The 21,068-nt window shown below is 38.6% G+C and overlaps 2 protein-coding genes across 2 annotated transcripts; one reads left to right on the top strand and one right to left on the bottom strand.

Moving 5' to 3' along the window:
- The first annotated feature begins 543 nt into the window (after positions 1-543).
- LOC130972991 (60S ribosomal protein L9) lies at positions 544-1,781 on the top strand. Its single transcript, XM_057897353.1, has 3 exons — positions 544-988; positions 1,249-1,371; positions 1,479-1,781. Exons 1-3 carry the CDS (start codon positions 617-619, stop codon positions 1,560-1,562), a joined length of 579 nt encoding a protein of 192 aa, XP_057753336.1. The 5' UTR covers positions 544-616; the 3' UTR covers positions 1,563-1,781.
- Positions 1,782-2,735: 954 nt separating this feature from the next.
- LOC130974564 (protein argonaute 2-like) lies at positions 2,736-10,157 on the bottom strand. The gene is made up of 6 exons (XM_057899435.1): positions 9,704-10,157; positions 8,152-9,352; positions 5,183-6,890; positions 4,237-5,075; positions 3,964-4,099; positions 2,736-3,736 (listed from the first exon to the last, which is right to left on the bottom strand). The coding sequence occupies exons 1-3, from the start codon at positions 10,155-10,157 to the stop codon at positions 5,456-5,458; spliced, it is 3,090 nt and encodes a 1,029-aa protein (XP_057755418.1). The 3' UTR covers positions 2,736-3,736; positions 3,964-4,099; positions 4,237-5,075; positions 5,183-5,455.
- Between the last annotated feature and the right edge of the window lie 10,911 nt (positions 10,158-21,068).

Here is a 21,068-nt window from a genome sequence, read left to right on the forward strand (position 1 = left end):
ATTTGTTGGTTCGCTTGTCCTTGAAAGTCTTTTTTCTGAAGAACCGTTTCTTTCCTTTGAACTTTCTTCTTCTGCTGAAATGGCTTTGATCAAAATCTGACCGTCTGGTCCTTCTGAAGTGATGCTTCTTTTTTGTGTGGCAATCACATGAGTCTTTATCCTTGCATTTGATCTGCAGATAAGACTTGTCGCATGCTCCCTTTAGTTTGAGGGAATTCTTGGCTAGCTGTTTGAACAAGTCTTGCTGGTTGCAGAGCTTGTCAAGAGCTGCTAGGGCCAATTGATAAATCTCTCCGAAGGTTATAGTCAATTTGATATTTCAATTTTGAAATTAAAATTTTTTGTCTAAATTATATATAAGCCTTATTAAGATTTTTTGTCTAAATTTTATCCAACCCAATAGTATGAAAAAGGAAAGAAAGAGAGAAAAAAGTTTCTGAACTCTGATGGGCCTAAGCCCAATAAAATTTTATTGGAAGGGGTAGCCCATAATGTGGCGAAGAAAACCTGTACACAGAGATATATAGAAGCTCTAGGGTTTTGCGTTTTGCATTGTGGGGGAAGAAAGAAATCACATACAGAGCCGCAAGGGAGAGAGAAAACCCTAGTAGCAAAAATGAAGACTATTCTCTCGTCTGAGACCATGAACATCCCCGAAGGCGTGAGCATCAAGGTTCACGCTAAGGTCATTGAAGTGGAAGGTCCCAGGGGGAAGCTTGTTCGTGATTTCAAGCATCTCAACCTTGATTTCCAGCTCATCAAGGACGAAAATGGCCAGAAGAAGCTCAAGATCGACGCCTGGTTTGGCTCTCGCAAGACCTCCGCCGCCATCCGTACTGCCCTCAGCCATGTCGAGAACCTCATCACCGGCGTCACTAAGGGATACCGTTACAAGATGAGGTTCGTCTATGCTCACTTTCCGATTAACGCAAGCATTTCCAACAACAACTCCTCCATCGAGATCCGCAACTTCCTTGGCGAGAAGAAGGTTAGTGTTTCCTTTCCTCTTTCTATTTGATCTTTTTATAATCTCAGATCATAGTAGGAAAATGAATTAGGTTTTCTAATTTTGCAGGATGATGTAAACTGTGATGTTAGTTATTTTCTTAGTTATTGAACTGTTCATAAGGTTTACCAGCTTGCTTTGTAATGTGTTGATAGATTTTTTTCGACTTTGCTTTGTTGATTGTGTGTATTGTTAGTTATTTTAATTTCTGAGATATTGAACTGTTTATAATGTATTGATAGGTGAGGAAAGTGGACATGCTTGAGGGAGTGTCTGTGGTTAGATCTGAGAAGGTTAAGGATGAGCTCGTTTTGGATGGAAATGACATTGAGCTTGTATCAAGGTCATGTGCCCTCATTAACCAGGTTCGTTCTTTCTCCTTTTATTATTCACTTGCAAACTGTCAAACAGTTTACATTTCGCTCTTGCCTGGATTCTAATTGTAAATTTTCTTTATCTGTTGATTTAACAGAAATGCCATGTGAAAAACAAGGATATTAGGAAGTTCCTTGACGGTATCTATGTCAGCGAGAAGGGAACAATAGTTGAAGAGTAGATGGTGAAAGACTAGCCTTTTTTTTTTTTTAATTTTATTTTCAATGATGCTTCTGTTGTTCATGGATTGCTTCCTGTTTAGTGGTTTGGAGATTATTGAGATTTTGGGTTTTACAATTTTGTGTTTTATCAAAGTTATATCATTTTGGAACATCTTATTTAATGTTAGTGCCTCTATATGCATTGGGTCGCTCTACTACTTAAAGAAGAGGATTTTATACTTTTCATCATGATTGAATATTAGTTGTTAGCATAGTAAGAATGGGAGAGCTGTAGCAGATTGTAATTCGGGAAGCCGCTGCTTCTTGAACCTCTGCTTTGTTCTGTTCGGCCACTTTTTCCTTGTTTCTATTCTTTTAGACACCAAAAAACTTAGCACAGTAAGGAATTAACAAACGTTTTGCTAGTTGAATTGATACCACCGTGAAGAACAATAAATTCAGCACACCTAGTTGTTATGTTGTTTTTAAGATGGAAAGAAATGATAATTAACAACGGAAGATATTCACCATATTTTATACTGTGGTGTCATAATCATGTTATTTTTTCTTTGAATTAATATTTTACTGATCGAAAAATAAAACCGTTTTGAAAAGGAAAAGGAAAGCTATAGTAAGGTTATCACCTATCAGTTATTATGGAGTAATAGAAAATTTTTTGGTGTTAAATGGTAATAGTCATAGAGAATGATGTAAAATCTGTGTGGTCTGTGGTGGTGACAGTAGTGGATGATCGAACTATTTTTCTTTTATTTTTTTTGAACAATAATGCTGAGATGATATAATTTTTTAAAAATTGTTTCTTGGCTTTATCTAATATAATACACATTTTGCCATTTATGCCTTTAGTCTGTATTGTGAAAAATAAATGTCTACATTAATATTTATTTTGATATCTTGAAAGTAATTTTATAATTCAATAAACAAATTTATTAAAATAGAAAAATTATGTATCGAATAAAAAAAAATTTTGATGTGAGAAGTTTTAGACTTTTTAAGTAAACTTTTATAGACAACTAAAACTTACACAAGTTTACTTGACATATTTGTCGTTTACAGCTGTGCCTCCCGACGTGTTTTTAGTCGTTGGTGTGAGATACTCATACTTGTCATTCATTTCACACACGTGTTGGATTTACATGTGTTGGATTGCATTTTGCGAGTCCAAATCAGAATCTTCAATTTTCATTTCGAATTTTCTAACATATATGGCACGTCATATGTAAAAACCGTGCTGAAGATCAAAATTGAGAGAGGGATATGTGATAGAAGTACAGATAGAATTGGTGAGAAAATGAACTTCTCATTGTGCAGAAAATAGAAGGGAAAAAATCACTAAACAATATGCCTAACTACTTCTATATATAGTTCTCACTAATAGCTAATTAACTTAGCTCAACTACAAATAACACAACTAACTATTAGTTACAACTTGCCAAAGCAGAATATACTAAAACAACAAAGCTAACTAATTAACATCTTCATCATCCTCTCTCAAACGGGGAATGCAAATCAAGCATTCCCAACTTGTTGAGTAGCAAGCCAAATGGTCGTAGGACAAGTGCTTTTGTGAGCAAATCAGCTGTCTGGTTAGCTGATGTTACTGGCAGCAAGTTAAGGACACCACACTGCCAATGGAATCTGCGGCTGTGTGGTTTTCTTGAGCAGAACGGTTTCCTCAAATCCAGTCATGATCATTTTTCTTTTACCAAGCGCACCAGCAGTGGACTAGCGGTGATCCTTGTGAATGCGGATGATTTAGTGTTATTCGGAGACAATGCAGTTGAGATTAATGCTATTAAGAAAGCCTTGGATGATGAATTCAGCATCAAGGATTTGGAAAGACTGAAGTTCTTCCTCGGAATGGAGGTAGCACGCAGTTCTCAGGGTATTGCTTTGTACCAAAGGAAGTATACCTTGGATCTACTTGATGAATTTGGGATGGTGATGGCAAAACCAGCAAGTGTGCCTAATTCCTTGGAAGAGAATTTATTCCTCCCCTTTTGATTGAAGCAATGTTCTTGGATCTGTAGTTGCTGTTTTCCAATCCTTCTGTAGGTATGTTCCTGCAAGAAAAGCACTGGAAATAGTCCAATCTCTGGAACTCGGGCCATAATTGACCATGATTCTTGTCATCTTGGATTGATGATCTTCCCATATATACATCTCTTTCTCTCTGACAATAGCAAGAAAATAGAATCATGCATCAAGACATCAATTCTACAGTATACTCCTTTTTCACATTATCGTTCACTTTAGAAATTTGATACATTCATAAATCAATCATATCTGGTCACAACTGATTATGGATAAACAGATTTCTACAAGTGACAGATATTGTGGAATGAAGGGATAAAATAAGAAAATTTTCATCTGTGAAATAAAGGAAAAGAAACTACCAACCTGAGATGAACTCCTGTATTCATCTCCATAAATTTTATCATTAATCTCTGAGCCCTTATAAATTACAATGGCTCCTTTTTGTTCATCCGGACCAGTAGGTTGCTGCTCCAGTTTGGGGCCAAACACTGCCTTATATCTGTTGAAGAGAACCGAAACATAATATTTGTCATTTTAAAAATTTGAAATATTCATAATGAATATGGAAACAAGTAGTATCCATATACATTTAGTTACGAATATACGAAATTTGGAAGAATAAGTAATTCATATCACTTGCAAGTTTGGATTGATTGAGGAATTTGAAACCAACGAATCTGAAGATTTTCTTCTTGATGATGATCTGCAACTTGGCATTGATGGCAATGATACAACAGGAAGAGGAGGCTCTGTGGCCCCAACTTTCAGCCATTGCTTGTAGTACAAAGCAAGGAGACTAGTTCCAGCATCCATTTTTTCATTGTAGACTTTGCTCAACACCTTCATTTTCCTTTTGTTATCACCATGATCTTCATTTGAAAGAGACTCAATCTCCTTGTTTTACCAAATTTTGAGATGGAGAAGATGGGGAAGAAACAAGTGCTCCCAAAGATCAGGAATCAGGTATGTTCTAGCCATACTTGGAGAATCACAAAACACTTGAAGTAAATGCTTTGAGGAAACTCTCTCTTTCTTCAACATCTTATAAGCTATTGCCAAGTAAATTTGAGCACAAGCAGAAAGATGAGAATCTTTAGCATTCAAAGAGGAAGCAACTATTATGGTTAATATCTCAATGGAATTCTTCAAGCTTCTGATCAACATAACTTGCCTCATTCTTCCATGATCTTCTACCAATTTATCAACTTTCCCCATGCCCATTTCCAAATTCTCAAAAACCTCATCATTTGAGTCCTCTCTTCTTCTCTCCATCACAGAACTGCATCTTTCCCTGATTTTTCTCCTGAAAGTTCATCTTTTACATATCTTCCAATGTAGCCACTGAGGATTTTCATCACTGCTCCAATAGCAACTTCATCCATTCTTGAATCTTCTACCACCAGAGACCTAGAGTTTGATCTCTCAGAAGCTGAACCAGGCCTCTTGAACTGAGATGCAGAAGAGCCACTTCTTACCTATACAAGTAAGAGTATTAAATATGATAGTAGTATTTGAAGCATTTATGCAAACAATATGCATACATGAATAAAAATGAAGCATTTATGATATCATATCTTCTTACAGTGGATTTCTCTGACTTGTGCTTTGATGAAGCAACACTTCTAGGATCATGACATATGTATGAAGGAAGTGATAGCTTCTTCTTGTGTGAGGCTCCATCAGAGGGAAGAAGTTCAGCAAAGGAAGAAGCCATTGGTGAATGCCAATTATTATTATTATTATGGTTTTTCAATGATGACATTTTCTTTCTTTATAATCTTAGGATTCAGAAGAAAGAAACCAATAAAAAAGATAACACAGAAAGACAGCTAGACTGTGGAGAGATATATATCCTTTAGATGAAGAACATCAAGTTTTCCAAGTCAGGATGCAACCTATAAAATCCCTGCTCAAAAGAAGCCTTAGAAGATGAGGATCCTACTGATTTCATAGATTGCATCCCAACCCTTGCTTCATGGTATAATCGTCCTCTATAAGCAGCGAGGTCAGCATAGTACACTGGAGGGACTAACGATACAGGTTTAGTGCACTTTGCAAAGGTGAAGCACATGTCATATATAAGCTTCTGCAATTCATCAGATTTAAACCTGTGTTCATCCCATAAAACGTGGTAGTGAGTAGGCTTGCTGGTGCCTATGCTTCCATAGTAACTACAAAGGTAAAAGTCAAACTCAAAAGGGTGAGTAACTTTTGCATCAACAACTGTTCCTGGCAAAACATTGCCAGTGGAAGATCCATCCCTCCTACCCTCTGGAAAGAATCGAGTTTGATGTCGTTTTTGTGCTACAATAAGAGTGATAGTTGGGAAGTAATTTAATCTCTGGAATTCTCTCTTCAAATCCTGTAGCTCTTCGTTAAGAACCATATCAAACTGGTACTCACTCACCCCATCACGAAAAATGATGATTTTTTCAGGCCTGACTCCATTCATCCTTCTATAACATGCAACAAGCTCAAAGCAAACTTCCCCAAAGTTGAGTATTTTCTCGCTCCGATTGTACTGAGGGCAAACACGTGCTGCGTAGCGATTTGCTGCAGGCCAATTAACAGTTGCAACCACAGCAGCAATTGATGGACTCTTGGTGTCCCGAGAACCAGGATGATTGACATCAGCCCCAACAAACATAACATGCCTATCTTCCTCAAAGTAAGGGAACATATTGTTGAGCTCTACATTACTGCCTCCAAGCTTGGCATTGATCTTGAGGGCCAGATTAGTATAAAATAGGTCATCCCCTTCATTAGCACTATGAGATAAGCAGCATTGTGTCACTATACCAACTTTGGTCTCAGAAATCCACTTAAGGTACTTGTAACCTGGACTTTTCTTAGTCATCACACACAGGAGAAATTGCATGTGACCATGATTCTGTTTACAAGTATTGCTAATCTTTTGAAGTAATTCAGAGAGCAAATCATTCCTTGCAAGTATCTGCATTGAAGATTCTTCATACCAAATGGGCTCCTGCATGTTTATACCCATTCTTTCGTATTTACCAATAAGCTTTTTAACGAATTCGTTGACTCTCAATTGGTGCCTATATGACCCAGAACTAGTAAAATCAAGAATGGCCCAACAATCAACTGGTTTGCCTTCTGCCATTGATCTTCCAAGAAGGTTCCAATTACATTTCTCTAGATCCAACGATATCTTGATAGCCTTGCCATTTGGATCACCTAGCTTTAATTCTGGGGGGGCAATGACACGTCCTAGAATGGTTGTCATGTTCGTGTTCACTTTCATTCCAAAATTTGTTATCACACCACCACTGACAATATAAAAAATATAAGTGAAATTTGTCTCAGATAAATTGAGAGAAATAGCGGATCAAAATCACAAACATTTCCACAAACATTGAATGAATAATCCTCTAGAATTCCACATATTCTTACGTTCATATATGTTTTTCAAATTATCACTAATATATTGACATGAAAAAGATAAAAGGAGAACATCCAACCATTAAAAAGTAATGCTAAACATGTGCAGGTTTGCACTCATTGCTAAATTATACCGATGTTTACACAGTTCAGTCATCACATCTTTTCTGTATTGTTATGTTCCATGTAGTCCATCCTACCAAGTAGAATAAACTTAACAATTAGGAACACAATTGCTGCCAACCTCATCTAGTAGGATAAGGCTTGGCAGTTGTTACTGTTAGGATCACAATCAAACATAATACTCTTTGGTCATCTTCCAAGGAAATGAAAGATTCAAGACTGCAAGCTTGAATCTGATGGAGTTTGAAGGTTCAGGAACAAGCAAGTGCAATGAAGAAATATTGTAGAAGAAGAGATTACTTGACTGTGAAGTTACTGAATATTGTTCACATAATGGCACTGAATCATATATCTATAAGTGACCGTAAGTTTTACTTATACACACTAGTACACTAGACTTTAACAGAATCACAAACACTACTAAGCTAACAGCCTAACCAATATAACTAACCACTAACCAATTACATGCATACCCTTTACGGAAAGCTGACACATTGTTTTACTAGTTTAGGATGTAGAGTGAAAATGTTAGTCTTATCAACTGGGAATTACTTTTCTTCCTACCATTAAACTTCTTTTGGCGAATCTCTTGGCTAGATGATCCAAAAGTTTAACAACTTCCATATTGTCATTTGCATCAACACAATAATTAGATGGGCCTCCTAGTTGCAATAGTGCTTGAGGGGCTAATCATATAGCAATGTCTATGGAGGCATCCTAACCAAGAGCTATAGAAGTTGCATGGAAGCATATGAGAATTGCCAGATATTTAGCAATTTTGAGTGACAAAGGGTGTTTTCAAAAAAAAATGTGGGGCTTAGGAGTTTATGTGCACTTTCTAAGCCATTATAGCTTAGTGCACACATCAGCAAAAAAATGAAAGATGCAAACTGAAACTACTCTTTATTAACGATCCTAAACCTACAGCTCTCATTCCATAAAGTTGTAACTAGAAACAAAGGAAAGGTAATAATGTGAGTACGACAAGGCGTAAACAGAATACAATTGAAATGATATTTTACTTACCCGCAAGGTCCATCATTTGAGTGCACCATCTTTTGTATTGCACTCTCCCTCTCAGTTGGGTGAGCTAGTGACAGTGCTTTCAATGTCTTTGCAGAATCTGCATCCAGACATTCTTTAGGATATTTTTGCCCCCCAACCAAAACACAGAATTCCATAGGTACATAGTTCTTCTTGTTGCCTTTCCCTAAGTCTAAACAGGGAATATCTTTGTATACAATGTCTTTCCCATATTTGTCTCTAAAAAAGCTAAGAAGACTAGCATTCTTTGAGAGATTCCACCCCTCAGCATTGTCAATGGGAAAAGTGACGTACCTTGCATTCTGAGGTGTTAATCTCACAACAGTATATTTCTGTTTGGATTTACGATGAGTCACACTAACTTTCAATCCAATAAGTGCATCTTCAACATCCTTTCTGAAGTATTCAAATTCCTCCAACTTAAAATTATGTATATGCTCATGCAAGAAATCCAAGACTGACACTTGCTTTCGGAAAGCCAACACAGAGTAGTCTACGCATAGGGACAGACCCTGCGATGTAGGCTTTAAACTATGCTGAAACCCACCAACAGCAATTATGCCGCGGTGAAGATCTTTCAGTGTCATAGGGGGATAGAAGTGTCGTCCCACTGCAACAGTGCGCCTAGATGGATTCTCCTTGACCACCACATCCATCCCTTGTAAAATATCCCTGGGAATTGAGAGGCTGTGACCATTAAGATAGTCCATTAGCTTGCAAAGCCTGTATGTATTAACAAGTGTTAAGGTAACACTATATGTAAGGGTCTTTTCATCATCTCCTTCAGAAAGCTCCACAGTAAAGGTTTCTTCCGGTAATTGTATTGCACTAAAGATATTCTTTGCACCATCATATGCAGTCATATCCAAGGGTAATCTCTCTGGATCATCAGAAAACAATTTATCTCTAATCATGGACAGATCAGATTTTGATAATTTCTGAGGCCGGCCATGCTTTGAGGGAAACTTTGGTTTAACGCCAACATTGTAATGCATTATTACACTCTCTGGATTTAACTTCACAAGGAAATGATTAACACGGAGTTTGTTAGTTAGAATTGCCAATGTGCCACCATTGTCGGGTCTCCGAATAGGTGAAAGCTTATCCTTCCTTTCGAGGGTACTACATGGGGTAGCAAACTGTCTGGATATTTGCAGTTTTTCTAGTTTGGGAACTTGAGAATCTGCAAGGCAAAGTAGACTTAAATACTTCATACATACTAATAATGCTGCGCACAGAACTAACAGCTAGGGGGACAAAAGCTACAAGTCATGTGCTGATGATATAATAATCCTAGCTTGTTATATATAAATTAATTTATGGTATAAAAAAGAAACCATCAATTCCTAGTAAATTCCCTAATTCAGCTTTGGGAATTTATAAATCTTACTAATGTTATTCCTTCCTAGTGCTAATGTGTCTAATATAACTAGGAAAATTTTGATGATCATGTTCAGTTTTGCATTGTACTATTACTATTGATACCTGAATCATAGAACATAAAAATGGTGAGAAACATAGAGAGAGTATGCACCATTGTAGAGTGAGGGAAGTCGCCAAAAGTCAGCATGGTCAGCAGCGCTGGAAGTTCTAGAACCTTCACTGCCGGAACTCAAGCTCTGCGGCTTCGGAGAATACTGATTCTGGTTCCAGAACGAAGAAGTGGGCCTCGGTAGCCTCCGTGCCGGTTCCGGTTCCGGAGGAGTTGTTGTCGTCGTCGGGGGCCTCGGGCGGCGCCATTCTGGTTGGAGAAGGAGCTCACGTGGTTGTTCAGCGGCGGCGGCAGAATACTGAGGGTGAGAAGGAAGGGCTGCTGGCGGCGGTTGCGTCGATCGTCGCCATTGGGGTTGGAGAGTGATGTTTGAGTGTGAGGTTGTGGGTGATGTTAAGGGACGACGCCATTGTGGTTGAAGATTGAGCTCCGGCTGTCGTTGTTGGCGGCGTAGCCCTCTTCCGCCGTGACCGCGGCCGTCACCACCGGATTCCATTGGAAGGAGAGGGGTTTAAGTTAACTGAGGGCAACTTAAAAATATGTATCTTAAAGTGCGAATTTTACTCTAGAAAATAAAGTATAATTTTTTACTTTTTAAATAAATTTTTTTATATTTATTTTTAACTTTACTTATAAAATAAATAATAAAAAATTATATTTTATTTTATAAAATAAAATTTAAATTTTAAAAAATCTAAATTTAATTTAAAACGATATTAATCATTTTTTTTAAAAAAAGGAAAAAAGAGAAATAAAAAAGTGGGTCTGTTTCTGCCATAAAATAATTGTTGAATTTTTTCTGTTATAAATTATTAAAAATATTTATTTTTGAGAAATTTAATTTTGATCCTTATTTACATGAATACACATTTTTTTTATTTCTGTCTTATAAGAAGTCGCGAACTATGGCAATTTCTTCCGAGCAATGTGCTACTTGTCCTGAAGAGTTATAGATCAGCACAACTGGAACATTGCGGTGGAAATACCTACAAAAGATATTCCGACAGTTAAGTCAGTAAAAAGTGTTTTTTTTAGAATATTATCACTTAGCATAAGACTTAAATTAGAACCTGAACCTATTTCGAGATAGTGTGCTCGATTTTATAGGCGATTATGTTACCCGTTGTGTTGATAGATCCGAAATTCTTGATTGGTTATTAAGTGTCGTTCGTAGCGAGTTGAATTTGCTGACTGCGTTTGATTATTCAAACTCTGGGTCTGATCTTATCGTTTGTATTTCGAGATATTCGGGTCGCTTAGGTGGTCGAGGTATATAGGTTACGCATCATAGCCCCCAAATTTGCCTTGGACAGAACGAAGATGAGCTTTTTGTGGATGTTCCATATACCTCGGCCCTTGGATTTCATGTTTGTATTGGTGCCTGTAGCCCCCAAACTCGGCTTGGTTCTGTATGGGATATGAAACGTGTTGCATTTAATTGCTGTGTTGTTTTTCGCGCCTTTTTGATTGATTGATGTGAAAGATTTTCCGCTTCTCCAGGCACCCCTGTCCATTTGATTCAAAAGTGGGTTAATGCTTGTTATTGGATGGTTCAGATTAAAAGTTGTTCGTTTTTTAACCATTCAACCACGTTGTTACTTTTTCTTCTTGTAACCTCTGGTGTCATTTCTGGACATTGTTGGATTTTCTTGAGAAAAAAAACTTGTTTTTCTTTTTACAGAATGAGTTAAAAAGGTTAGTGCTGACATTTATTTTTTTTGTTGCTATTTCTTACTTGTCATTTCCTTTCTACTTGTTCTTGATGGAAAAAAAGGAAAAGTTGTCGTTGACGAACATGATCCGTGTAGTTGGGTTGACGCTAGAGTTAAGGGTTACGTATCTCAATTTGTTGATGAGGAGTCGGTGAAAATGTTGGGGTCAGATGTATGGGTGAGGAAAGGAAGTAACCTTAGAATTGAATTATTACTTTGTCAAAAAGATGATCGTGTTTGTGACCGACTGAGTGATTGGTCTTTCTTCTATATGTACAGTTGTCTTTTTACAAAGTTAGGCGTTAGGCTTCCCTTTCTGAGTTTGAATGTGGGGTCTTGTACTGACTAAACTGTGCTCCGACTCAACTTCATCTAAATTTTTGGGGGTTTGTGAGGGCCTTTGAAATATTGATGGAGTTACTAGGTCATCCTCCATCTCTTAGGTTATTCTTTTCCTTGTTCCAAGCTAAAGGGGTTAGTCGTGGGTTGTGGGTCAATCTGAGTAGCCATCCCCGTCGTGCGATATTTGGTTTGTACAAATCTTCTTTCAAAGACTTCAAGTTCATGTTTGTTAAGGTTAGGAGTGTTCCTGAGGAGTTCCCTTTTTATTTGAACGAGCACCTTGTGGAGAAGTTTCCTTTGTCATGGTGTCCTGAACCCTACCAAGTGTTGGATGTAGATGATAGGTTTCTAGACGATGATCTTGTAATGGAATTTCTTTTTGAATCGTTGGGTTCAAAAGGTTTATTGCCTATTTCTGAGTTGTTGAAGTGGGAGGTTGACAGGCAGGCTGTGTTGGATTATATAAGTAATTCAAGATGCTGAAGTTTGTTATTTTATTTATTGTGTTGGTCTGATTCTATGTTGTTTTCAATTTGTAGCTGAGAGAGCTCTGACCATCACTATTGCTGGGCTGAAATCTTTTTTCAGCCAGCGAAAAAAGAACGAGAAAGAGGGTTCAACCACGAACATTGAAAAAGATGCTGGGGCTGCTGTGTTACAAATTGGGCCGAACCCCAAGGCAAAAAGAAAGAGGGGTCAAGCGAAAGAAAAACTCACTGATGTTCTCGAGGTTAAAGGGGAGTCCTCGGCCAACCTGCAAATGGTTGAATCTGCCTATGAATCACAAAAGATATTGCATGGATATGTCAAGGATGAGCATTCTCGGTCCCTATGGGCGAAGCTTTCCCCATTTACGACCTTGGTTGACGAGCTCTGTCGATTTCCTGAGGACATGAAAATGATTGATGAGGTTGGTCATGCTGGAGTGAGCCACTTTCTTCAGGTATATCTAACTACTTTTCGATATTTATTCATTTCTGGTCTGTCTTTTGATGGGATCTCTCTTTGTAGGTGATTGGTGCTCGGATTGTAGCTATCGGTAGGTCAGAGGAGTTGTCTTGTTTGAAGGAAGAAAAAGAGGTTTTGGATGTTGCTGAGCTGTTTGCTACTGTGCAAAAGAAGGATAAAGTAATTCCTGAGCTTTCCTCTTCCTTGGCTCAAAAAGAAGCGAAGGTTGTTGAGGCGAGGCGTCTTCAGCTTTCGTCTTGTGAGCAAGTAGAAACAATGAAGACTGAGAATGATCAGTTGTCGGCTAGGGTGAAGGAGTTGGAGATTGAAATCTATGAGGCCTTTGCTTAGGGCTTTGACCAAGCCGTGTATCAGGTCAAAGTGTTGTTCCCAGAGGCCGACGTATCCAAACTTGATGCAACTAAAGTTGTTGCAAACAATGAGCTGCTAGTAGATGATGAAGCGATGGGGGAGAAAGAGAGTGAGAGCTCTAGTATTGGTGACAAAGCGGAGTAGATCCAATGGTTTTTTGTTTGTTAATTACTTTAGAAGACTATGTTTTAATAAGCTTGTTTGTTGATTATGGTAGAGTATGAAGCTCGGTCTTCTTTTGACTAGTGGTTTTTTGCGTTTGTACTTTGACTATTTGTTTACATGATATGAATAGTGGGTAGATAATTTGTATTGGAATGAAATATATTGTGTTGTATGGATTTTGTAGCGTCCGGCCTCATTAAAACCCTCTTTGAGTAAAAACCCCTTTTTTAGGGAAAACCATCAAAGTGGGAAAATGAATACCTTCATCCGCTATTGTTGATAATTTTTATTATTGATACAACCTTAAAGAAGAAATATTCCAAGTCCCTAAAATGGGATCCCCCTCCTTAGTGACTCTAATTTGTAAGCTCCTTTTCGGAGGATTTTTATTACTCGGAATGGTCCTTCCCAATTTGCAGCAAGTTTGCCATGTGCTGGAGGTCTCCGTGCTTCTTCTGTTCTTTGTAGGACGAGGTCTTCTTCATGAAAGGCTCTATGGATGACCTTTTTGTTGTGTCTTCTTTCTATGAGTTGTTTCATTGCACGCTGCTTTATGGTTGCTATATCTCTTTCTTCTTCCACGAGGTCTAGGTCAGCCGTTTTAGCTTGAGTGTTATGGTTTTGATCATATAGCTCGACTCTCAAAGTTGGTATGCTGACCTCTATAGGTATGAGTGCTTCTGCACCGTATACCAGTTTGAAGGGGGTTTCCCCTGTAGCTGATTGAATTGTTATGTTGTAGCTCCATAAAATTTCTGAAATAAGGTCGGCCCATTCACCTTTGGCTTTGTCGAGCTTTTTTCTTAAAGCCTACAAAATAACTCGGTTAGCCGATTCAACCTGTCCATTTGTCTGTGAATGCTCAACCGAGTTGAAATGATGTTTAATATTAAAATTTTGCAAGAAAGAGGCGAGGTTATGATCGGTGAATTGTCTTCTGATTATGGTGGTTTTGGTTTGCTTGGTAGGTATTGTTGTAGTATTGAAAAGATGAGTTGCCTTGGTTCCATCTTTGATTGTGGTTGTTTCCTTGAGCATTGTCCATCCACCCTTGATTAGAGCTATTACCATGGGAGTAATTATTTTGGCCTTGATATTGATAGGGTGGATGGTTGTTGTAGTTGTTGGCTACCGTAAGAGTGTAATTCTCTTGGACTTAATGGCATTGGTCAGTGTAATGTGCGGTACTAGAGCATAAACTACACACTCTAGGAGGTCCTTCAAGTTGGAGGATTTAAGGTGGGGCTTGGATGGCTTGGATTGATTGAGATGCCTTTTGTCCTTGGTGAATCTCCTTGAGGAGAGTGGTAATTTCTCCAAGCACTTTAGTCAAAGTCGAGTCGGAAGGAGGTGCTTCCACCACACTCTTGGGAGGATTATTCCTCACTCTCACATATTGGGTAGCTTCGGCGACATCGTTGATCAAACTCCATGCTTCCGCCGTCGTCTTGTTCTTAGAAAGGGAACCACCACTTGAGGTGGTAAGCAATCTCTTATCCGATGCACAAAGACCTCTAATGAAATAGCTAATGAGCAAATGAGTATCTAACCCATGATGTGGACAAGATTCCAACAATCTCTTAAATCGAGTCCAATATTCATAGAGTGTCTATTGGTCTCTTTGCATTATACCGAAAATTCTTTTGGATGTAGTCAGTCTACTCCAGAGGAAAGAACTTATCTAAGAACTCTCTTCTCAATAGGTCCCATTCAGTCACCACTTCATCAGGTTGGGAGTAGAACCATTCTTTTGCTTGTCCCTCAAGAGAGAAGGGGAAAGCAAAAACCATTATAGCAATCTCATCAGCACCATGTCTTTGAGTCATAGAACAAGCTACTTGAAAGTCTCTCAAATTTCTAATGGGGTCTTGGTCCGATAGTCCATGGTACTTAGGAAGCAAGTTAATCAGACTATTATTCAGCTCAAAATTAGGAACAAGATTCGGACACCTAGCTTGCAACGGTTGAAGAATGAGATCCGGTGCTACTTGTTCGGGCAAGGTAATCCTACGTGGCTCCGCCATGCGATTTTCACCTGCAGTATGCAAGGATATATCAGTAGTGCCAACAGAGGAATAGAAAGTTTCTTCGTTGAATGTGGACTCTAGGTCACTCTCGGTTCCGTCTAATGTTTCGAAAGGTTCCTCAAGAGAGGCCAAAGCACTAGCTGTGTAATCCAACCGCCGTCTAGCTTGCCGAATATGTAATAAGGTTCTTTCAATTTCAAGGTCAAACTCGGTTAAGGTAGGATTCGGTTGAGACTGAGTCATTCGACTTAGAAGTCATAGCTCATGCATTAAAGAAAATATAAACTAAAAACAAACTAATGAAAGCAAGTAAACTATCTACAATATTCACATATTCACACAACCAATATCAAAGCACACATTGCAACCATTCCTCGGCAACGATGCCAAAAATTTGATGGAAGAATTATTTTCAGTCTAGAATTTCTCTTACAGAAAATCAAATCATGTCATAGTATAGTCCTAGGCCGACTTGTAACCCTCTTGATCAAATTTTGATATGGTTGTCACAAAGTCAACCCCAATAAAAAGTAACCGAGAGTATTAGTCTCGGGTCGTCCTCAAGAGAATGGGCAAACATGTGCATCAATATTGGTTAGAATTTCGGGGTTGGGAGTCATGAGCAAGAATTTAAATACTAAGCTTAACATGCAAGAAACTAAATCAAAGCCATTAAAGCAATGTATAAGTAAATGCAATCTAACAAGATAACATATAAAGCTACTTCTATTCTAAGAATAAGCAAACAACTAAACTAACTATAACAAGAATCAAGTAATTGGAATTTTTGGGGTTCAAGTATGAATTATAAAAAGGAACTCTTGGCTAAGGGATAGGAATTGGGATCACCATCCTTGTTTAATAACTATATATTGACAATTATGAGGAACCAAGCTCATTAAGTCTACTTCTACAAGTGAAGTACGTTAAATGGCTTGATCAATTTCAACTCATAAGTTCTAATCCAACTACTAATTGGCTTAGCAGTAGATTAATTTCAATGGGTATCAATTTGACCACTAAGGGTTCTCAAACCACCAAATCAATTAAACTCAATGACTTAAGGTCACCCAATTCCCTTAGCCTAGGCCAAGAGTATGAAAAACTACTCCATAATCAAAGGAAATGTTTCATCAAACACATGGTATACACTAACTAAATACATATTTAAATTACAAAATTAATTGGAAATTACAAGTACCCACTAACAATTATCAGTAGAAAACAACTCAAATAACACTATCAATCATGGAAAACATTAGTGCACTAAAAGAAATTCAAAATCAACAAAGTTCCTAAAATGAGAAGAAAATGAGAAATGACAAGAAAACAGAAACTCAACACAAGATCTAAACAAAATTATAACTAGAGAACTCAAATTAAGTAATTGAAACTAGAATTAACAAGACCCAATTCAGAAATTCAACAAAGGAAGATCAAAACAAACTAAATCTAGAGAGAAGTGAGAGTTTCTCTCTCTAGAAAACAAGAACCTAAAACTAGCTAAAATTATGTGTATGGTGTGAATGATTGAGCCCCCCCTTTCCTCCTTGGTTCCTTTGGTCTTTTCCATGCAGAATTTAGCTCAGATTGGGCTGGGAGCCTTGTAGAAATCGCCAGTCACGATTTCATTAATGAGGTCACGTGTTAGGCATCATGCGTGCACGTCGGTCACACATATGCGTCAGTCATGCGTACGCGTCAGTGGGATTTCGCATCACCACGCGAGTGCGCCAGCTTATGTGGGTCAGTCCCAGCTACACACGGCCACGCGTGCGCGTCGCCACCAATTTTCCAAAGCTTTATTCTACATGTCCCTTCCACTTGTGCATGCTTCCTTTCCATCTTTTAGACCATTCTTGTCCTGTAGATCCTGAATCCACTTAACAAACATATCACGGCATCGAATGGTAATAGAAGATGATTAAAAATTGGCGTTTTTAGGGTTAAAGAAGCATGTTTTAAACCATGAAGCAAAATTAGGAAGGAAACACAAAACCATGCAATTTATATGAATAAGTGTGAAAAATATTGATAAAATTCCCTAAATTTTACACAAGATAAACCACAAAATTGGGATTTATCATCTTCCATTATTGAAAATTACTTCTCTTGGTATACCATACCTACATATGATGTTTTTCCATAAGAAAGATCTCACCTTTTCGGCTGTTATGCGTGCCAGTGGCTGTGCTTCTATCCATTTTGAGAAGTAGTCTATTGATACTAAAAGAAATTTTACCTGCCCTTCCGATTTCGGGAAGGGTTTGAGAATGTCTAGTCCCTATCTGTCAAAAGGCCAGCTTACCTCCAAGGTGTGCAATTTCTCGGCTGGGGTTGTTGATATTGTGGCGCGTCTTTGACAATTGTCACACGCTTTGACCTTAGCGATACAATATCTTTTCATTGTTGGCCAATAATATCCTGTCCGTAGGATCTTAGCAGCTAGGGCTCGGCCTCTTATGTGGTTTCCGCATACTCCTTCATGTGTTTTTGCCATGACCACGTCAGCATCATCTTTGCTGATGCATTTGAGGAGTGGTTGTGAATAATCTCGTCTGTATAGGGTGTCTCCGATCACTGTGTAGAAGCTTGCTCTTCTTCAGAAGAGCTGTGGGTTTGTTTCTTCCCTTGGGATGGTTCTTGCATTAATATACTCGAGGAATGGTGTCTTCCAGTCTCTTATCTATGTAATGCTTAATACACCATTTAGTTCAAAGCTTGGTTTTTCAAGTGTTAGTTGTGACAGTGTTGGTGTGTGTGTTGTTTGCCTAGTGGTAGCTAATTTAGATGGATTTGGATCCTCTAAAGTTTGAATTTCACTCTAGAGAGTAAAGTATGATATTTTATCCTTTAATAGTTTTTCTTTTATATTTATTCTTGATCGTATTTATAAAATTAATGGTGAGAGATCACACTTTACTCTCTAAAGTGAAATTCAAACTTTAGAGGATCCAAATCCAATTTAGATAGCACGTCGGCCCTAGTGTTTTGCTCTCTATTCACATGTATAATTTCAAATTTATTGAACTTTGAAATGAGATCCTTTGCTATGAGGCATTATTTTTCTAACAAAGGATCTTTTACCTGGAAGTCGCCTCTGATTTGTTGCACTACTAGTAAGAAGTCGCAATAGACTATGAGTCGAGGTATCCTTAAGCTTTTTGGGCAAGCTTTAATCCGGCCAGCAGAGCCTCATACTCTCCTTGGTTGTTGCTTGCTGCGAAGGAGAATTGTAATGATTGTTCGGCTATTACTTTGTCTCCTTCTTTTAGTAGTACACCTGCTCCACTTCCTTCTCAGTTTGATGCTCCATCTACATGTAGGTTCCAATTCAGCTCTATGGGTTGTGTCTCGGTAGTCATTTCTAAGACAAAGTCGGCCAGTATTTGTGACTTCAGTGTCTTTCTTGATTGGTACTGAATATCAAACTTGGAAAGCTCAACAGACCACTTGATTAGTCGTCCAGCTAGCTCGGGTCTGGTTAGTATTTGCCTCAGAGGTTGGTCAGTTCGTACTATTATTGTGTGGCTCTAAAAATAGTGCCTTAGTCTCCTTGCTGTGGTGATTAGGGCTAGTGCCATTTGTTCTATCTTTGGGTATCTTGTCTCTGTTAGCTGTAGCACTCTGCTGACGAAGAAATACACGGGCCTTTGCATTTTTTCTGTTTCAACAACTAGAACGGAACTTATAGCATGGTTAGATATTGATAGGTATAAATGCAATGGTTTACCTGCTTTTGGTCTCTGGAGCATTGGAGGTGATGATAAGAGCTATTTTAGCTCAGCAAAAGATTTTTCGCATTCCTCGGTCCATGAAAATTTTTTGTTCCATAAATTGTTTGGAAGAAGTGGTATGATTGGTTTGCTACTGCGACCAAGAAACGTGACAGTGCGGCCACCCTCCCTGCTAGTTGCTGGATCACTTTTATTGTCTTCGGACTTGCCATGTTTAGTATAGCATCACATTTTTCTGGGTTTGCTTCAATTTCTCGTGAAGTCAGCATGAGTCCGAGGAATTTTCCTCCTTGTACCTCGAAGACGCATTTTTCTGGGTTGAGCCTCATGTTGTAAGCTCGGATTTGGTTGAAGATTTCTACTAAGTCATCACAATGTGCGCCTTGTGCTGGTGTTTTTGCTACCATATTATCTACGTAGATTTCCACATTCCGACCTATTTGTTCTTGGAATACCTTGTTCATTAGTCTTTGATATGGTGCATCTGCGTTCTTTAGACCAAATGGCATTACCTTATAACAAAAATTTCCATGTTCTGTTATGAAAGCTGTTTTGCTTTGGTCTTCTGGGTGCATCATGATCTAGTTATAACCAGAGTATACATCCATGAAGCTTAAGCTGTTAAAACCGGAAGCATTATCTACTAATTTATCAATGCAAGGTAGCGGATAAGCATCTTTAGGGCAGGCCTTATTTAGATTTGTAAAGTCGACGCACATGCGCCATTTACCTGAACTTTTCCTTACCATCACCACGTTGGAGAGTCATATGCTGAAGCGGATCTCTCTGATGAAGCCTGCATTGAGGAGCTTCTTGGTTTCCTCCAGGGTTGCTTGCATTTTTTCTATTCTGAAGTTTCTTTTCTTCTGGGAAACAGGTCGGATCGCCTTGTCAATAGCCAACTTGTGACAAATGACTTCTGGATCTATTCTAGGTATGTCGGACGGTGTCCATGTAAACAGATCGGCGTTGTTTCGAAGTACCAAGATTCATTTTGATTGTTCTTCTCCTTTAAGAGCTTCTCCGATGTATATGAATTGTTCCTCCTTATTGGTCAACATGACTCGTTGGAGGGTGTCCATGGGTTGAGGTCTTTCATTGAGGTCTTCCCTGGGATCAAGTTCGAACAGCGTTAGGACCTCGCTGGGACTGTGAATGGCTTGCACCCGTGGCCGAGGTGTTTGTTTTTCTGAGTTTTGCTTTAGGCTGGAATTGTAGCACTGTCGAGCTTCTTGGTGATCCGTATGTACTGTTGCGATTCTGTTTTCCTGCACAGGGAACTTAACGTACAAATGTAAAGTAGATACCACTATCCTGAAAGCATTCAGGGTAGGCCTTCTCATAATAATATTATATGGACTATAGCAGTCTACTATAAGGTATTGAATATCAATTGTTCTCGACAAAGGGATTTCTTCCATTGTCGTCTTTAGCCATATATGCCCTAGGATGGGGACCCTCTATCCAAAGAACCCAACCAGCTCTCCCGAAGAGGGTTGCATGGCTTTTTCACATAGTTTCATCTTTTTAAAAGTAGAGTAAAACAGGACATCGGCATTGCTGCCTGGGTCTAATAAAACTTTTCTTACCAACATTTCTCTAGTCTGAATGGAGATTACCACTGGGTCATCAAGGTTTGGGCTTGTTGAATTGAGGTCAGATTAGGAGAAGGTTATCAGCATGTTTTGTGTGTTTTCTTTTTTGGAGTATGTCGTTCCTTCAATTGCTAGCATTTTCCGGTAACTGCGCTTCCTGGCCGAGATTGTTTTACCGCCCCCCGCGTATCCTCCTGATATGTAGTTTATTATGCTTCTTGGTGGGTCAGGCACTATACATTTCCTTTTGTCTTGTTCTGCTGATGTTTGCAGACACTCCTTTCGTTCTGAGTTGTTTTCCTTGTTCTTTCGTTCCTCAATGTACTTGTCTAGGAGACTTTGTCGAGCTAACCTCTCTAATAAGTCCTTTGCTATGACACACTCGTCTGTGGTGTGCCCGAACTTCAGGTGGAAAGCATAGTGTTTGTTTTTGTCCACAAATCTCTGGTCTTGGTAGCTTCCTGCTCGTGTAAGGGGCTTGATTATTTTGGCGTGAAGGATTTTCTTGA

Source organism: Arachis stenosperma, chromosome 4, assembly GCF_014773155.1.
Source record: "Arachis stenosperma cultivar V10309 chromosome 4, arast.V10309.gnm1.PFL2, whole genome shotgun sequence".
Taxonomy (NCBI): domain Eukaryota; kingdom Viridiplantae; phylum Streptophyta; class Magnoliopsida; order Fabales; family Fabaceae; genus Arachis; species Arachis stenosperma.

Excerpts from the sequence above, each read along its gene's own strand:
- LOC130972991 (XM_057897353.1), top strand. The coding sequence starts at position 617 with ATGAAGACTATTCTCTCGTCTGAGACCATGAACATCCCCGAAGGCGTG. Across the intron at positions 989-1,248 it reads ACTTCCTTGGCGAGAAGAAG|GTGAGGAAAGTGGACATGCT; the intron begins GTTAGTGTTTCC and ends ATGTATTGATAG. Across the intron at positions 1,372-1,478 it reads CATGTGCCCTCATTAACCAG|AAATGCCATGTGAAAAACAA; the intron begins GTTCGTTCTTTC and ends TTGATTTAACAG.
- LOC130974564 (XM_057899435.1), bottom strand. The coding sequence starts at position 10,157 with ATGGAATCCGGTGGTGACGGCCGCGGTCACGGCGGAAGAGGGCTACGC. Across the intron at positions 9,353-9,703 it reads ACTTCCCTCACTCTACAATG|ATTCTCAAGTTCCCAAACTA; the intron begins GTGCATACTCTC and ends TTTGCCTTGCAG. Across the intron at positions 6,891-8,151 it reads TCAAATGATGGACCTTGCGG|TGGTGGTGTGATAACAAATT; the intron begins GTAAGTAAAATA and ends TTATATTGTCAG.